Source organism: Leptonychotes weddellii, chromosome 4, assembly GCF_054177405.1.
Source record: "Leptonychotes weddellii isolate Sample4059 chromosome 4, ASM5417740v2, whole genome shotgun sequence".
NCBI lineage: Eukaryota > Metazoa > Chordata > Mammalia > Carnivora > Phocidae > Leptonychotes > Leptonychotes weddellii.
Genome location: NC_138372.1, coordinates 143,986,288 through 144,000,680, shown reverse-complemented (window position 1 = coordinate 144,000,680; position 14,393 = coordinate 143,986,288). Strand labels below are relative to the sequence as shown.

At 37.4% G+C, this 14,393-nt stretch overlaps 1 protein-coding gene across 1 annotated transcript in view; it reads left to right on the top strand.

The window, feature by feature from the left end:
- RSPO2 (R-spondin 2) overlaps positions 1 to 14,393 on the top strand; it is an 84,026-nt gene that overhangs the window by 53,342 nt on the left and 16,291 nt on the right. The window contains exon 2 of the mRNA XM_081817136.1: positions 5,955 to 6,143. Within this exon, the coding sequence (XP_081673262.1) occupies positions 5,955 to 6,143 (189 nt within the window). The remainder of the gene's footprint in view (positions 1 to 5,954; positions 6,144 to 14,393) is intronic.

Below are 14,393 nucleotides of genomic sequence, written 5' to 3'. Positions count from 1 at the left end.
CTATTGATGGTTAAAATAGATTTCATATTCATGTCCTATAAATCTAAACAAATTTTGTTTTCCTCAAAATAAAAAGGTTTAACTCAAAAAAAAAAAATCTTTTGAACTCTTATTTAACCAGCAAATATGGAGTCAAGTTAAGGGGGCCAACAGTCCATTGTTCAGTCCCATTATTTAGAATTCAAAATTTGTACCTTTTGTCGGGAATGGATGTCTTCACCAAGAAGGAATTTAGATTTCTTCTTGCTTGGCAAGGGCTAAATCCCGAAACAGGGGAACACTTTTAAAAAGTGTTAGGAGTATATTAGAAACAGATGGACATTCAACACCTACATAAAAGGCACTATGGAATAAAATGTGAATAACTGGATTTAATTTAACAAAAGATCAAACTTAAAATACCAGGATTCATAAAAGACCAAATTTACTTTGCAATTTAAGAACAACACAAATAACTAGAATTAAGAAATAATATTGTTTTTTTCTCTTCATATACTTGTTAGTAATATAGGTATTCTTACCTGGGTTCTGCCTGATAATTCTTGTTTTCTATAGCCTCACGTTCCTTTCTCTGTCAAGGAGATATGTGTAGATTTGTGTTAATACTACTGCCTAGCACCTTTTTGAAGATTTTTAAAGTTTTATGTGAAATATTTCATCTTTAGAATTTTGGGTGGGTCTAGATTTAGAAAAAGTGTTTTGGTTGGAATGATGAGACTCTGGATCTCAGCAGGCTTTAGAGTTGGAAAAGTTGAAGCTTACAGAGAGAGCAAATAAACATGGTCATCAAAGCTGGGAATTAAGATCTGTTTATTCACCTGCACACTTGAATTAAATCTCATAGCGATAGGCAGAGACATTTAACTTATTAAGATCCTGACCAAATAAATTACTATAGTCATGTTTAAAAGTCTATTTTTGCCTGGCTTTAGATACTGAGCTTGGTATAGTCATCATATAATGGATGAAGAATTGAATTAAGTTGTTGAATTAAGTTATTGATTTACAACATAGAGAGCACTAGAATAGCTGACACTGGACAGTGGTTAATTAAACTTAAAAGTCTATTTGAGGTTTAGGACATGAAGCTTCACACTGCAAAATACATGTGCCCTTGTCCCTCAGTGTTGAGGAGCATTATTAATGGCTAGAGAAGATTGGGGCATGGAAAGATGACTTAGTTTGGATGTGGCTTACATCACTTTTGCTTTAAGAGAATTCCTCATTTGTGGGGTTATAAAGATATCCGATATGGACTAAGGTAAGTATTCCCTGATTCATTTCCATTAAGCCAGTAAAGGCTCAAGTAAATAAAGTCTAGCTTTTAATGATTTTTAAGAAAACCTTTAAAAAAACGTGGAGCACAATTTGTTGACTCTGAAATATTCCTGGTCAAGATGAAAGTTAGCTTCTGATACATAAAAACAAAACAAAAAGGCTTTGACTTATGTTGATTCTCTAAGTTCTGAAATTCTCTTTTCTCCATACTTGTTACGATAGAGTGTGATTTATGGTGATAAAGAGCTTTTGGTTTAACTTTGGAACTAAAAGTATAGCTTCAGCTTTTGTTTTTGTTGACAGAGAGCCTTTTTAAACCATTCTGCTATGTATGTAGCTCTTCCAAATTGTCTCTTAACTTACGAAGCTAATTGGGGATTTGGATAACCTTGATATAATTCTTCAAATCTGTAGTTAAAGTGAAGAGCAGAAGGCAGCCAGGAGACCACTCACATCGGTTGTTGAATCATTATAAGGAAAGTTGTGGTATACTGTATACTTTGTTGTATAGTTGCCAATCTGAATATTTAAGGCTTGGAACTAATTTTATATGCAAAAAATATGTAGGGCACATAGGATGTGGCCTCAAAGCTAAAAGTTTCAATAATTGCTGAGTTTTCTATTCCTTCTCTGATTTCTTCTGTGGGTTAGCCTGATAAAATGAAATCAGTGTGGGGGCACCTGGGTGGCTCAGTTGTTAAGCGTCTGCCTTCGGCTCTGGTCATGATCCCAGGGTCCTGGGATCGAGCCCCGCATCGGGCTCCCTGCTCCATGGGAAGCCTGCTTCTCCCTCTCCCACTCCCCCTGCTTGTGTTCCCTCTCTCGCTGTCTCTCTCTGTCAAATAAATAAAATCTTAAAAAAAAAATGAAGTCATTGTGACCTAATATATCTTGTTATCACTATACCAAACAAGTCATAAATATAATTAAAAGTTACATGACTTTTTCATATTTTAGAAATTATATTGGGATGTCAGATTGTATCATTTTTAATTTTATTCCAGGGCTGGAAACAGTATTTTCTTTGAAATTACTCTTTATCATTAGATGTAGGAAACTCTGTAAGGTTCATATATCAATTTTCAGATGGTATTTCAACATTTACTTCGTATTATCCCACCTGTCTTTCCAATGGGATATTTCTGTTATTTAAAAAAAAACCTACTAATTAACAAGTCAGGAAAATACAGATGTTGGCGGGGATGTGGAGAAAGGGGAACCCTCCTACACTGTTGGTGAGAATGCAAGCTGGTGCAGCCACTCTGGAAAACAGTATGGAGGTTCCTCAAAAAGTTGAAAATAGAGCTATCCTACAACCCAGCAATTGCACTACTGGATATTTACCCCAAAGATACAAATGTAGGGATCTGAAGGGGTACGTGCACCCTGATGTTTATAGCAGCAATGTCCACAATAGCCAAACTACAGAAAGAGCCAAGATATCCATTGACAGATGAATTGATAAAGAAGATGTGGTATATACAAACTGAGGGTTCTGGAGTGGGCGGGGGTGGGGGGATGGGTTAGCCTGGTGGTGGGTATTAAAGAGGGCATGTACTGAATGGAGCACTGGGTGTTATATGCAAACGATGAATCATGAAACACTACATCAAAAACTAATGATGTAATATATGGTGATTAACATAATAAAATTTAAAAAAATTAAAAAACCCCACAAACCATAAAAGTAAAGCATATCATATGGGTAAGCATCCACTATAATTTTAAGAATCTTCAAAAGAAATGTAATCACAAGTGACAATTACATTATCCTCAAGTTAGTGTATGGCCTTCCTACCCATTTTTTCTTTTTTAAAAAATTCAGATACAATTTGCTCATAAATTGTGCACATTACTTTTAAAAAATGCACAGCTTGGTAAGTTTTGCAAATAGATACATTGTATATCCAATATCCAGTCAAGGTTAGAACATTTCCATCACCACCTATAGTGGGTTAACTAGGGTCTGCACCCCCAACGCCTGCTCCCATTCATGTCCACGTGGAGCCTCAGAGTGTGACCTTATTTGAAAATAGGGGTTTTGCAAATAAAATTAAGGATGGGTAGGAGATCCTACTGGATTAAGGTGGACCCTAAATCCAAAGACCGTGTCTTTGAGAGACAGAAAGGATACACAGAGAGATATCTAGAGAAGATGGAGTCAGATTGGAGATACATTGCCACAAGCCAAGGAACATCTGGGGCCTCCAGAAGGGGAGAGAAGATTTCTTCCCTAGGGCCTTCAGAGGAAACATGGCGCTGTGGACACCTTGATTTCAGACTTGAGTCCACAGAACTGAGAGAATGAATTCCTGGTGTGTAAGCCATCACAGTGTGGTAATTTGTTAAGGGAGCTCTAGGAAACAAATAGACCTGCCAAAAATTCCTGTGTACCTCTTTGCAGTCAGTCCCAAACCCTCAAGGGCATTTAATGTTCTAATTTCTGTCACCACAGATTAGCTTCACGTGTCGTTGACATCAATATAAATAATTATACTGAGCATACTTTTTTTGGGGGGGGGGGTCTGGCTTCCTTTGTTTAATATAATGTCTATAAGTTCCATTCTTGTTTAGGTATGTGCCAGTTTAATTCTTTTTATCATTAAAATATACCATAATTTATCCATTTTCCTGGTCATAGACATTTGGATCCTGTTACCTCCTATTCCTATTTTATACATTTACTACATCTGTGGTTGTCAGTGGTTTAGAAGTTATACATTACTCTTTCTGTGGTTTCTACCAAGAGTTTTAGCAAGTACATTTAATTTAAGGAAGTTTAATATATATTGTTCTTCCTCACTCAAAATATAGAAAATTTGAACGCTTTAACTTTGTTTTCCCTCCTTGAGTCTTCCATGTTATGCTCTTAAATATAAAATATGTATTATTTTTTAAACCTTGGAAATGAATACTTCTTAAAAACTGATACTTTTCATAGACACACAAACCTATTTCTCAATTGATTTGATCACTATTGCTTATTACATTCTACTTCTGTGTTCCATTTTATTTTCTCCCATATATGCAGTTTATTCTTTTGGTGAGTGATTAATAAGTTCCTTGACTTTATTTTGGCTGAAAATACCTTTATTTTGCCCTCATTCTTAAACTATCATTTAATTACTTATAGAACTATAGTTTGATAATTTTCCCTTAGCAAGTTGAAGGTAATATTCTACTGTCTAACACGTTATTTCTGATGAGATGTCTGGTAGAGGTAAAAATTTCTTTCTAGGTGATCTGTTTTTCTCTGGTTTGACTTTATTCTTTAGGATAAATCTGCTGTGTTTAGATTTAGACTTGTTTTTATTGATCTACTCAGATCTCTGAAGTTTTCATCTAAAGAATTCTTCTCTTTCTTTAAATCTGGAACTTGAGTAGCCATGATCTCTTTGGATATATGTCTTACTCATGCTATTTTTTGATTCTGTAGCACCTAATAATCATGTATTAAAACTTTCTTTTTACATGCTTCCTACCTTTCCCACATTTTCATCTTTACTGTGTTTGGTGCTATAGTTATTTAAACCTGTTTTCTAGTTAAATACCTTCTATTCAATTTGTTCATAGAATTTTTTTTCAGTTTTAGAATTTTCATTTCTTTGTAACTGCACAGTCATTAGATGATACTGCTTCTTCCCTTGTGATTTCTAGTCCTTATCTCTTCAAGGATTCTGAAGATAATCATTTTTTTTTCTTTTTATTTATTTATTTGAGAGAGAGAATGAGATAGAGCATGAGAGGGGGTAGGGTCAGAGGGAGAAGCAGACTCCCCGCTGAGCAGAGAGCCCGATGCGGGACTCGATCCCCGGACTCCAGGATCATGACCTGAGCCGAAGGCAGTCGCCCAACCAACTGACCCACCCAGGCGTCCCTGAAGATAATCATTTTTAAGACTCTTTCAGATTGTTCTGTTACTTCTGACTCTTTAGGTGTGAGATCTATCTCTCTGAGACTGGTGACTCTTCCTCATGGAGGTTTGCTTATCCCTGTGAATGGTTCATTTTGGTGTAAAGGTGGCTTTCCATGCAAGTTCCAGGTCTCAGGATTGTAGAACATTTCTTTAGGGTAGTTTCATGTTTTTTTCTTCATGGGTTTTCGTGGATCAATGTTTTTATGTTAGCATCTTGATTTAGTGATTTGATACTACACTGATAATTTGAACTTGGATCTCATGCGTGGATGTATTGCAGATTTGGGGTTTTTGTGTCTCATGGATTATATTTCTCTCTACCGCCCTTTCTTTCTCAGCCACCCTATGCCCCTAATCTGTGGTTGAAATCTTCATCTCTGGCAAATTGGGGTGGGGGCTTCTAGTATTTATTGCATGTGCAAACAGCCCTCACAACTCCAGTCTCCATAAAGAGACCTAAGTGTCTGGTCTTCATAAGCACATTTCTTGGCCTAGATTCAAGACCCTGCCATGAGGTCTGCCTCTGTCTGGTCTAACTCTGTGAGCCATTCAGTTTCAGTTTGAACTCTGAGTTTCCTCTTTGTTTCTAAGTTTAATTGTGTATTAACCTTTTTTTTTGGAGGGTGGGGGAATATTTTGTGTAGCATTTCTATGTGATTCAAGTAGGACAAGAGACACTTGTCTTCTCACCATGTTTTATTGACCGGACGTCTTGATCGTACTCCTATTTGAACCTGTGTTTTGTGTTTTTCTTTTACAGCTAGTTATGTATCAAATCCCATTTGCAAGGGTTGTTTGTCTTGTTCAAAGGACAATGGGTGCAGCCGATGTCAACAGAAGTTGTTCTTCTTTCTTCGAAGAGAAGGCATGCGCCAGTATGGAGAGTGCCTGCATTCCTGTCCATCCGGGTACTATGGACACCGAGCCCCAGATATGAACAGATGTGCAAGTGAGCAGTTGACTTTTGTCTACTATTTACTGTTTATGCAACTTAGGGGAGCTAAGTTTAAAATTTTGAATGATAGAAAGTTTATTTTTAATATGCTACAGAAATAGTCTAAGCTTAAACTTGAGTGGGGTAGGATAAGAATATTTTTATCTTTTGTCTAGAAGTATATTGCACACACTTTTTAAAAAAGATTATTTAAGTATTTTTTTGCATAACCAGCATCTCAAACACAAGCTTGTTAGAAGATCTTTGTAAAGCATACTTAGCACTCCCCGCCAAAAAAATCCCCGAGGAATTTAAATATCTTTATTTTGGGAACATTCTCTCTACTACAGTGTATATGGCCTCTTTTTCCTTTTTTATTTTTTTTTTAAATCTGAGTTTATAATCCCTTGTTTAGTATAATCTAGAATTTAATACATTTAAGGTTCTGTAAAACACCATTACTGATAAAAGATGTAACTAAAATATTTAGTTTACCTTTGAGTATTCTGAGTTCTAAGTTTAACAACTACACAAAAGTTATTAAGGAATGGCATTCTGTACATAGGCATGCAGGAATGATTTTTATCTTTTAATCCAAAAATCACTTATAGAATGATTCTCAACTTTTAGGTAAACAGTAGAAATTGGAGTTTAAAAAAAGTGAGCTGCCACAGAAACATCCCTTTCTTTAAGGAGCTTAAATGTTAGGGCATAGAGGGGATAAGGAAGAAAATGACATGAAGTGAAATGACAAATGGGTAAGAAGTTTAACCGTAATTCAGTACACTAAGCTATGTCAGGCAAGCAGTGTGTTATGGGAATAATTATCTCCCATTACTACTGTATACATAGTTATGAAATCAACCAAGGTCTTTAGATAAGAAAAACAACTTTAAATGAATGGAATCATCCAAGGACAATATTGTTTTGGAAGGAGGCAGAACTAATAGATTCTAGAAAGAAGGAACCACACATGTCTAAAAATAATGTGCTTGGGAACAACAAGTCTCATCGAGGGTGCTATTTGACAAGGCAATTTAATCTATGTTGCTGAACATTTAGGATCCTCAGTCCCTGCCTGTGAAAGGTCCTTTGTACCCACAAGTCACTGAGACAAGTAAAAATGTCCCCAAACAGTTTTGAACACCTCCTAGTGGAGAAGTACTATCCCTGGATGAGAACCATTGAGTCGTGTGTGCTTAGTAGGAGATGTGGTTGAAACTGAGACCTGATAAAGGTCTTGAGTGCCTGGCTGAGGAGTCTGGATATTACCTGCAGGTTTTGAGCAGGGGAGGACTGAGGAGGTTGCTCTGTTCAGGATCATTGTAGCAGCAGTAGGGGAGATGAATTGGAGAAGGATAGAGAGTAGAGGAAGGCTCCTGTAACAACTGCAGGTTAGAAATCATGTTCTGATGAAAGGTTTGTGGGTAATGAATTCCAGAGCTTTAAAAAAAAAAAAAAATAGAATCAATGGGATTTAGTAACTAATTACAAAGAGTGAAAAGAGAATCAAATTTGATCCTAAAGTTTCAAGGTGGATAGTTTTGCCATTAACAGAGATAGAAATAGATAGGCTCAGAGGAAATTCGGATCTACTTCTATTTCATGGAATTGTTTGGATTAATAATTACAGAGACAGAACTCCCAACATGTATCAACAGGCTGGCTAATTTTTGCAAATATGTAGCTTGTCTTTAAGTTGTGTGATTTGGAGACTATCTAGTAAATTGTCTCCCATAATTTTTTTAACTTTCATGGAAGGATAGGTCTACCTTGAAATGGATTTCTATTCAGATTGCATTAGACCACCTGGTTGGGGGGGTTGTGTTATGGGATCTGAGTCCGTGAATATTCGGTACATTTTTCATTCCACACCTTCAGTGCACAAGGAAGAGGAGGTTAGAGTGTAGATGGCTCCAAGCAGTTACTCCAAGTTCTAAGCCTAGCATTATACATCCTGTGTATGGACAGTAGGCTGGCTATATCATGTGTTACTCAACTCTAGGACGTTGGCGAGTCAAAGAGGCAGCTATTAATAACTATGCAGGGACACTGGTGTAAACCAGGACTGTCCCAGGCAAACTGGTATGGATAGCCACCTCAGCAATACCGCGTAGCATTTCAACAGGGTCATCTTTGGAGATACGTCCAGGCAAGGTTTCACAAACACATTTTTGGCTAAGTTACCCCTTTTCTCAGAAAGGAGAGCAGTGACTGTAAATCAGCCTTGAAGAGTGAATTTATGTGTGAGAACGGGTTTGCTCTGGTTATACTTATTTAAGTGAATGCAATCAATGTTGCTGTTTACTGACCTAGAGGAAATCATTACTTCTCTGGTACAAGTGGGAAGGGCTTATTAACGAGACTCTTGTGAATCAAGGTGAAAATTATTTCTTAATTCTCAGTATGTGACTTTGGACGGCTGTGGTTCTTTCATAATAATTATTTGCTTTCCCCCCATACTTTGCATATATTCCATTGTTGTTTGTATTCTATTCAGAAGAGAGGAGGCAGAGTTAAATTGGAAAATCTGTCAAAGACTTAGAAATTGAAATCCTACTCACTTTTTCTTTTTTTTTTTTTAAATATTTATTTATTTGAAAGAGAGTGAGAGAGCACAAGCAGGGGGGAGTGACACGCAGACAGAGAGGGAGAAGCAGGCTCCCCGCTGAGCAAGGAGCCCGATGCGGGGCTCGATCCCAGGACCCTGGGATCATGACCCGAGCCGAAGGCAGATGCTTAACTGACTGAGCCACCCAGGCGCCCCCCTACTCACTTTCTTAAGAGATTATTGCTCTATCCTAGAGAAGAAAGTTATACTTCAAGCAACAGTAGCTTTACAAAAATTCCTAGAAATGAAACTTGCTCATCTGTTTTTTCATCACTAGAGTAATATTTCAGTTGCAAAACAGCATCCTTCTTCTGAAGGAAGACTTGCCCTATGAAGTACTGGCTCAGGTGGGCTTCTTGGTGCAAACAGTGTGGAGCTTATAAAATCAGACGTGCCTGTGAAAACCAATTCACTAATCATTTGAAGCATATTATGAAAAATACATACACTAATGGACACTAAGAGCTGTCATAGTCTGATTCTGTTAGGTGAGATTTCTCATTTTTTTCTCATTTCCATGAAAAAGCTTTATTCCTTTGTTATAATCGTTGTTGTAAATATTCCTTGTAGAAAGCTTAGAAAGCAGATAGACCTTAAAAGGCAAAAGCAAAAATAAAAAACCACTCAAAGATAACAAAAGTTAACATTTTGGCTGCTATTCTCAACCATTTGTTTCTATGTGTGTTTATGTCTTTCTTCCCTCACAAATGTATCATTGTTCTGTTTCGTGACTTGTTTTAACTTACTGGATTATGAACATTTTGTTAATGTCATTAAATATAGCTGAATATATCGTACTGAGTGGATATATCCTAATATATTCAATTACCTATTAAAACTTTAGTTTTTCACTAAGCAGTTATATGAAGAATATCCTCATATAGTCTCTCTCACATACACATGTAGTTTTATACATTCATCTGATTTATTTGCATAAGATAAACTTTAAACATAATACAGTTTTCCAGCTTTTTTGAGATAAGATTGACATGTAACCATATTACATATTTTATAGACTTTTGACTTTTGATTATATATTGTCAAATGGCCTTCTAGAAAACTTGTGCGTCACATCTTAACTAATAGACGTTTTCCCTTGCATCTCACTAACAATGGGTGCTATTGACAGAAAGTACCAAAATGCATTTTTTGTTTAATGTGATTTTCTTGGATGGAATTTTATTTTTCACATGAATATTTGCATTGTACGGTATTTACCAGAATCTCTGGCTTTTTTTTCCCCCCTCTATTTGCACAACTGTCTTGTTCTTAGTGATTTAAAAAAAACAACTTTAAATGAAATATCACAAAAATTCTATGTTCAAGATGATAAATGGGGAGTTCAGTGAATTATCACAAAGTGGACACACATCTGCAATCACTATACAGGTCAAGAGGAATGTCTGCACCCCAAGAACCCTTATGGTGTCCCGTTCCAGTCACTCCCCTTTCTCCTCCTCCAACAAAACTACCATCTTGACTTGTAACCAAAACACACATAAAAGATTACTCATGATCACACTGCCCATACCAACTATAGATTGGAAATAACCCAAATGTCCAAACAATAGAACATTGAAGAAAGCATAATATATTAAAAAAAAAGACATATATAAAAGTGGAAATGAACTACCACAACATACTGCAACATAGATAAATCTCACAATGTAATGTTGAATGAAGGAAGCCGTAAAATAGGCATTTACATACATTGTGAAAAGAGTTAAAAATACTCTGTGGTACTAGAAGTCAGGATTGTAGTTCTTGTATGCACTTACTGAACACCTACTGTGTGCTGGCTTTTGTCCTAGATACCTGGAGATACAATAATGAGTCATAATTAGTTTCTGCCCTTGAGTTGCTTATGGTATAGAGTAATGATTCCCTGCCAGGCATGATTTCTCTCTCGGGAAATTTCGTAATGCTTGCAGACATTTTTGGTTATTACAGCTAGAAGGGTGCGACCAGTATCTAGTTGACAGAGGCTATAGATACTGTTAAGTGTTCTGCAAGGCACAGGACAGCCCCCTGCAACAAAGAACTCTCTGGCCCAAAATGTCAGTAGTGTTGGGGTTGAGGAACTCTGCTCTAGTGAGACAGACAAGTAATTTACTCAGTGGAGTGTGTGATAAAGGGTGCTAATTTACTTCTGTTCTGTGCCAGTTCCTCTGTTACATACACATTTTCTCAGTTTTCAAAGCGTGCAAAATGGGTTGTGGGATTTTTATTTTATGAAGTTACCTAAACTGGGTAAAATACACTTTCTAAAGGTTGGGTGGATTTCAGCAATGAGGGAGATGACGCTTAGGAAGACCATGGGCGTTTTCAGAATTATTAGGATTTAGCATTATAGGTAGGGGGGAAAAAAAAAGCCACATGCGAAGGTGTGGGGAGACAAACAATCATCCGTTGTTAAGTAAAATGCCGGTGGTGAGTCCTGTTACACAGCATAACCAGAAATGATGCTAGTCAGGGTGGCAGCCCCTGGAGCAGAACTTACGTGCTAAATTTAGGCAGTTTAAACAGCGTCCTGAAGCCACAAGTAGTGGATTTCAAGTAAGAGAATGATAAGGTCAGGAACTACTTTTCTTTTGGCAGCAAGAAAGGGGAGGTTAAGAGAAGTCAGCAGTGAAGTTGGCAAGAGGGATCCAGGTTAAAAAAACAAAACAAAACAATGAAATGAGAATAGCTGTTTCCTCATCAGACCTTCCCTGGCTGGTTTGTCTAAAATATTAACTTTCCTTATCCCAGTATTTCCTTTCTTCCTTCTTTATCCCTCCTTCCTTTCCCCTTTTGTCACTCCCTCCCTCCCTTCTTTTTTTTTTTAATTTTATTATGTAATATTAGTCACCATACATTACATCATTAGTTTTTGATGTAGTGTTCCATGACTCCCTCCCTTCTTTTCTTAGCACTATGGGTAACTAACATACTGTATGTTTTGCTTATCTGTTTTATTAATCTCTCCCACTAGAATGTAAGCTCCAAGAGGAAAGGGATTTGGGCCTGTTGTCTTCAGGCTCATATTATGCAGAATAACATGACACTCAGTGGGTCTCAACAAATATTTGTTGAATGACTAAATGAAGATAGTCATAGTGGAAACAGGGAGATGGAGAGAGAGACTGAGGAAGAATCAATAGGACTTGATAATTTGATGTTGGCTAAAGATGAAGGGAGAAATTGAGATTACTCTTATGATTTTGGCTTGGGAGCTGGGCAGTGAAATTTATCCAGGTACAGAATATAGGAGGAATGGTGTATGTGCTGGCGAGAAAGGCCATTATGGTGGAGAATGGTTGATTTGGGACATGTTGAGCTCAAGGTGGTATGAGATGTCCTGGGGAAGGTACCAAATGAGCAGTTAGATTAAGCAGTTAGATCTCTCAAGGGAGGTCCAATCTCAGTCGTTGGCAGGAAGAAGAGCATATTAACTGAGGGATGGGGAGTGCTGAGGATTAAAGCCTGAAGAATGTTGACATTTAACAGCAAGCAAAGGACAGCCTATGGAGGAGTCACCAGGAAAATAGACCTTAATAGTAGTTCATTGTTCCTGTTGGAACACTATCCTCATTGCTGTGGTTTGAGGGAGCATATGGAGTCTGAGGCAAGCAGCCACTGTGATTGTAGGTAGTCCTCTTTTTCTTCATTGCTACACTGGTTGAAAAGTATCTAATGCTAGCAAGAAGGCTCTTGGATTAGGAGATCTGTGTGTGTGTGTGTGTGTGTGAGAGAGAGAGAGAGAGAGAGAGAGATGGAAGGAGACTTGATTGGGAAAGAGTCAGATGAGGTGGAGAAAGAGAGGGACAATTGAGGAAACAAGATCACTGAAGAGACAGAAGAACACAGGACCCAAAACTTAAGTGGGAAAGCTAGCCTTGAACAGAACGCTTGTTGAATCAGCAACCTATAAAGTATCATCTAGCTCCCATCAGTCAAGGTTTCATTTTATTCATCTATCAGGAGGAGGGTCAGAAATATGCTGAAGTGACAGAAAAAGAACCAGTTCATTTTTTATGTATAAGGAAATAATCCATCCTCTGGCAACAAAATGATTCTGCCTCGTTTTGGCACTTTGTAAAAATGTGTTTTAGGCTAAGAGAATGTTGACATGTTTTTGAAATGACATAAGTTCAAAAACTAGTAATTTTGAACATCTAAGAAAACTGATAGTTAAATAAAACCATCCCTTAATTTGTGAACTCCAAGACCAGTGTTTATGTGTTTTTAAAGAATTACTACATGTCAAATTTGAGTGCTTTTAGAAACACCTGCCATTTCTGAATCATGAAATTTAATGATGCATTTGGAAAAAGGTCTAGGTATTTAAAATTAACAGAAATGTTTAAAATGTTTTTAATCAAATCTGAACAATTGTGAACTATGAGAGGGAGGTATATAATTACTCTGAAAACCGTAAAGTCTATATGATGTGTGCTTAAAGATCTGTAAAGATGCAGACCTCTAACAAATATGTTGCTATGATATCAGTATTTGTGGAATTATATGAGAAGTAAAAGAAAATAAAAAATTAAGAATATATTTAGAAGATGCTTATGGATGGACTGAAAACCCAGTTGGGTTGCATGTGAAATTCCTATAGAATCAGACAATGGTATTTTATAATCACTATTACCCAAAGTGCTGCTAAAGCACAAGAGACAAATGGAGTTAGGTATATTACAGAATCATAAAAAGGGTCAGAGAAGGGACATGTTAGCCATTGGGTGAGAACAGTAATTGAAAGATTATGAAAACATTTTCTCCTGCCTTCACCATCTAGCCTGGGTGGCTAGACAGTGAAGAGTTAGGGGGCATTTGGTGTTTAACACTTGTGAAAACACTGGGTGCTATCCCCTCCCTCCCCACCCATGCCCCAAGTCTCTGATTGGTAGATCTGAGATGGTGCCCAAGAACTTAACATTTTCAGCAAGTGCCCAGGTGACGCCGGGCTGGCTGGGTCAGGAACTCCACTTTGAGAATTGCTACAGTGTAATAATTATGTTTCTCCACCTGTCACTGATGATGGAATAGGACACTTTATATTTAATAAAAGACAAATCTTAGTACCACCTAAGCATATGAGGATATCTTGAGGAAATATGTGCCCTTCCCTACATCCATTTATCATCAGTATAACCAGTAATCCTAGCTCTGTCTGTGTGCTCTACTGAGCTGATGACAATAGAGTAGAATACACTGGCTTTCAGCCAGGCTTCCAATAATCCTGAATCCCCCCCTCGTCTAGCTCCCATCTCTGCCTTCCCCACTTTCCCATGACTTGCTCTTCCTCCTCCTCTGAGATTGCCATTACTGTAGGTATTCTGGCACATTGAGTATTCTAATTTATAATTGTGTCTGGTATCTTAGAGTCTAATTCTCTTGTTTTGACTTTGGTGATAAAGATTCTGACTGAAATATGGCTTCCACATGAATTGAAGCTTTGTAAACCATTATTTGGGGTGATGTTTTGACAGGAAGAGCAGGGGAGTGTTTATGGGCAGGAGAAGAGGATCATGGTGACTACTCAGACTGAGAGGATCCTTCCGATGGCTCTCTCCAAGCTGGCTCCTGGGCTAGATACCAGTCAGGTGTCCTGACTTCCTCTTTGATGAGGGATGAAGCTCATATTCTCTGGGTACCAGTGTCCTCAT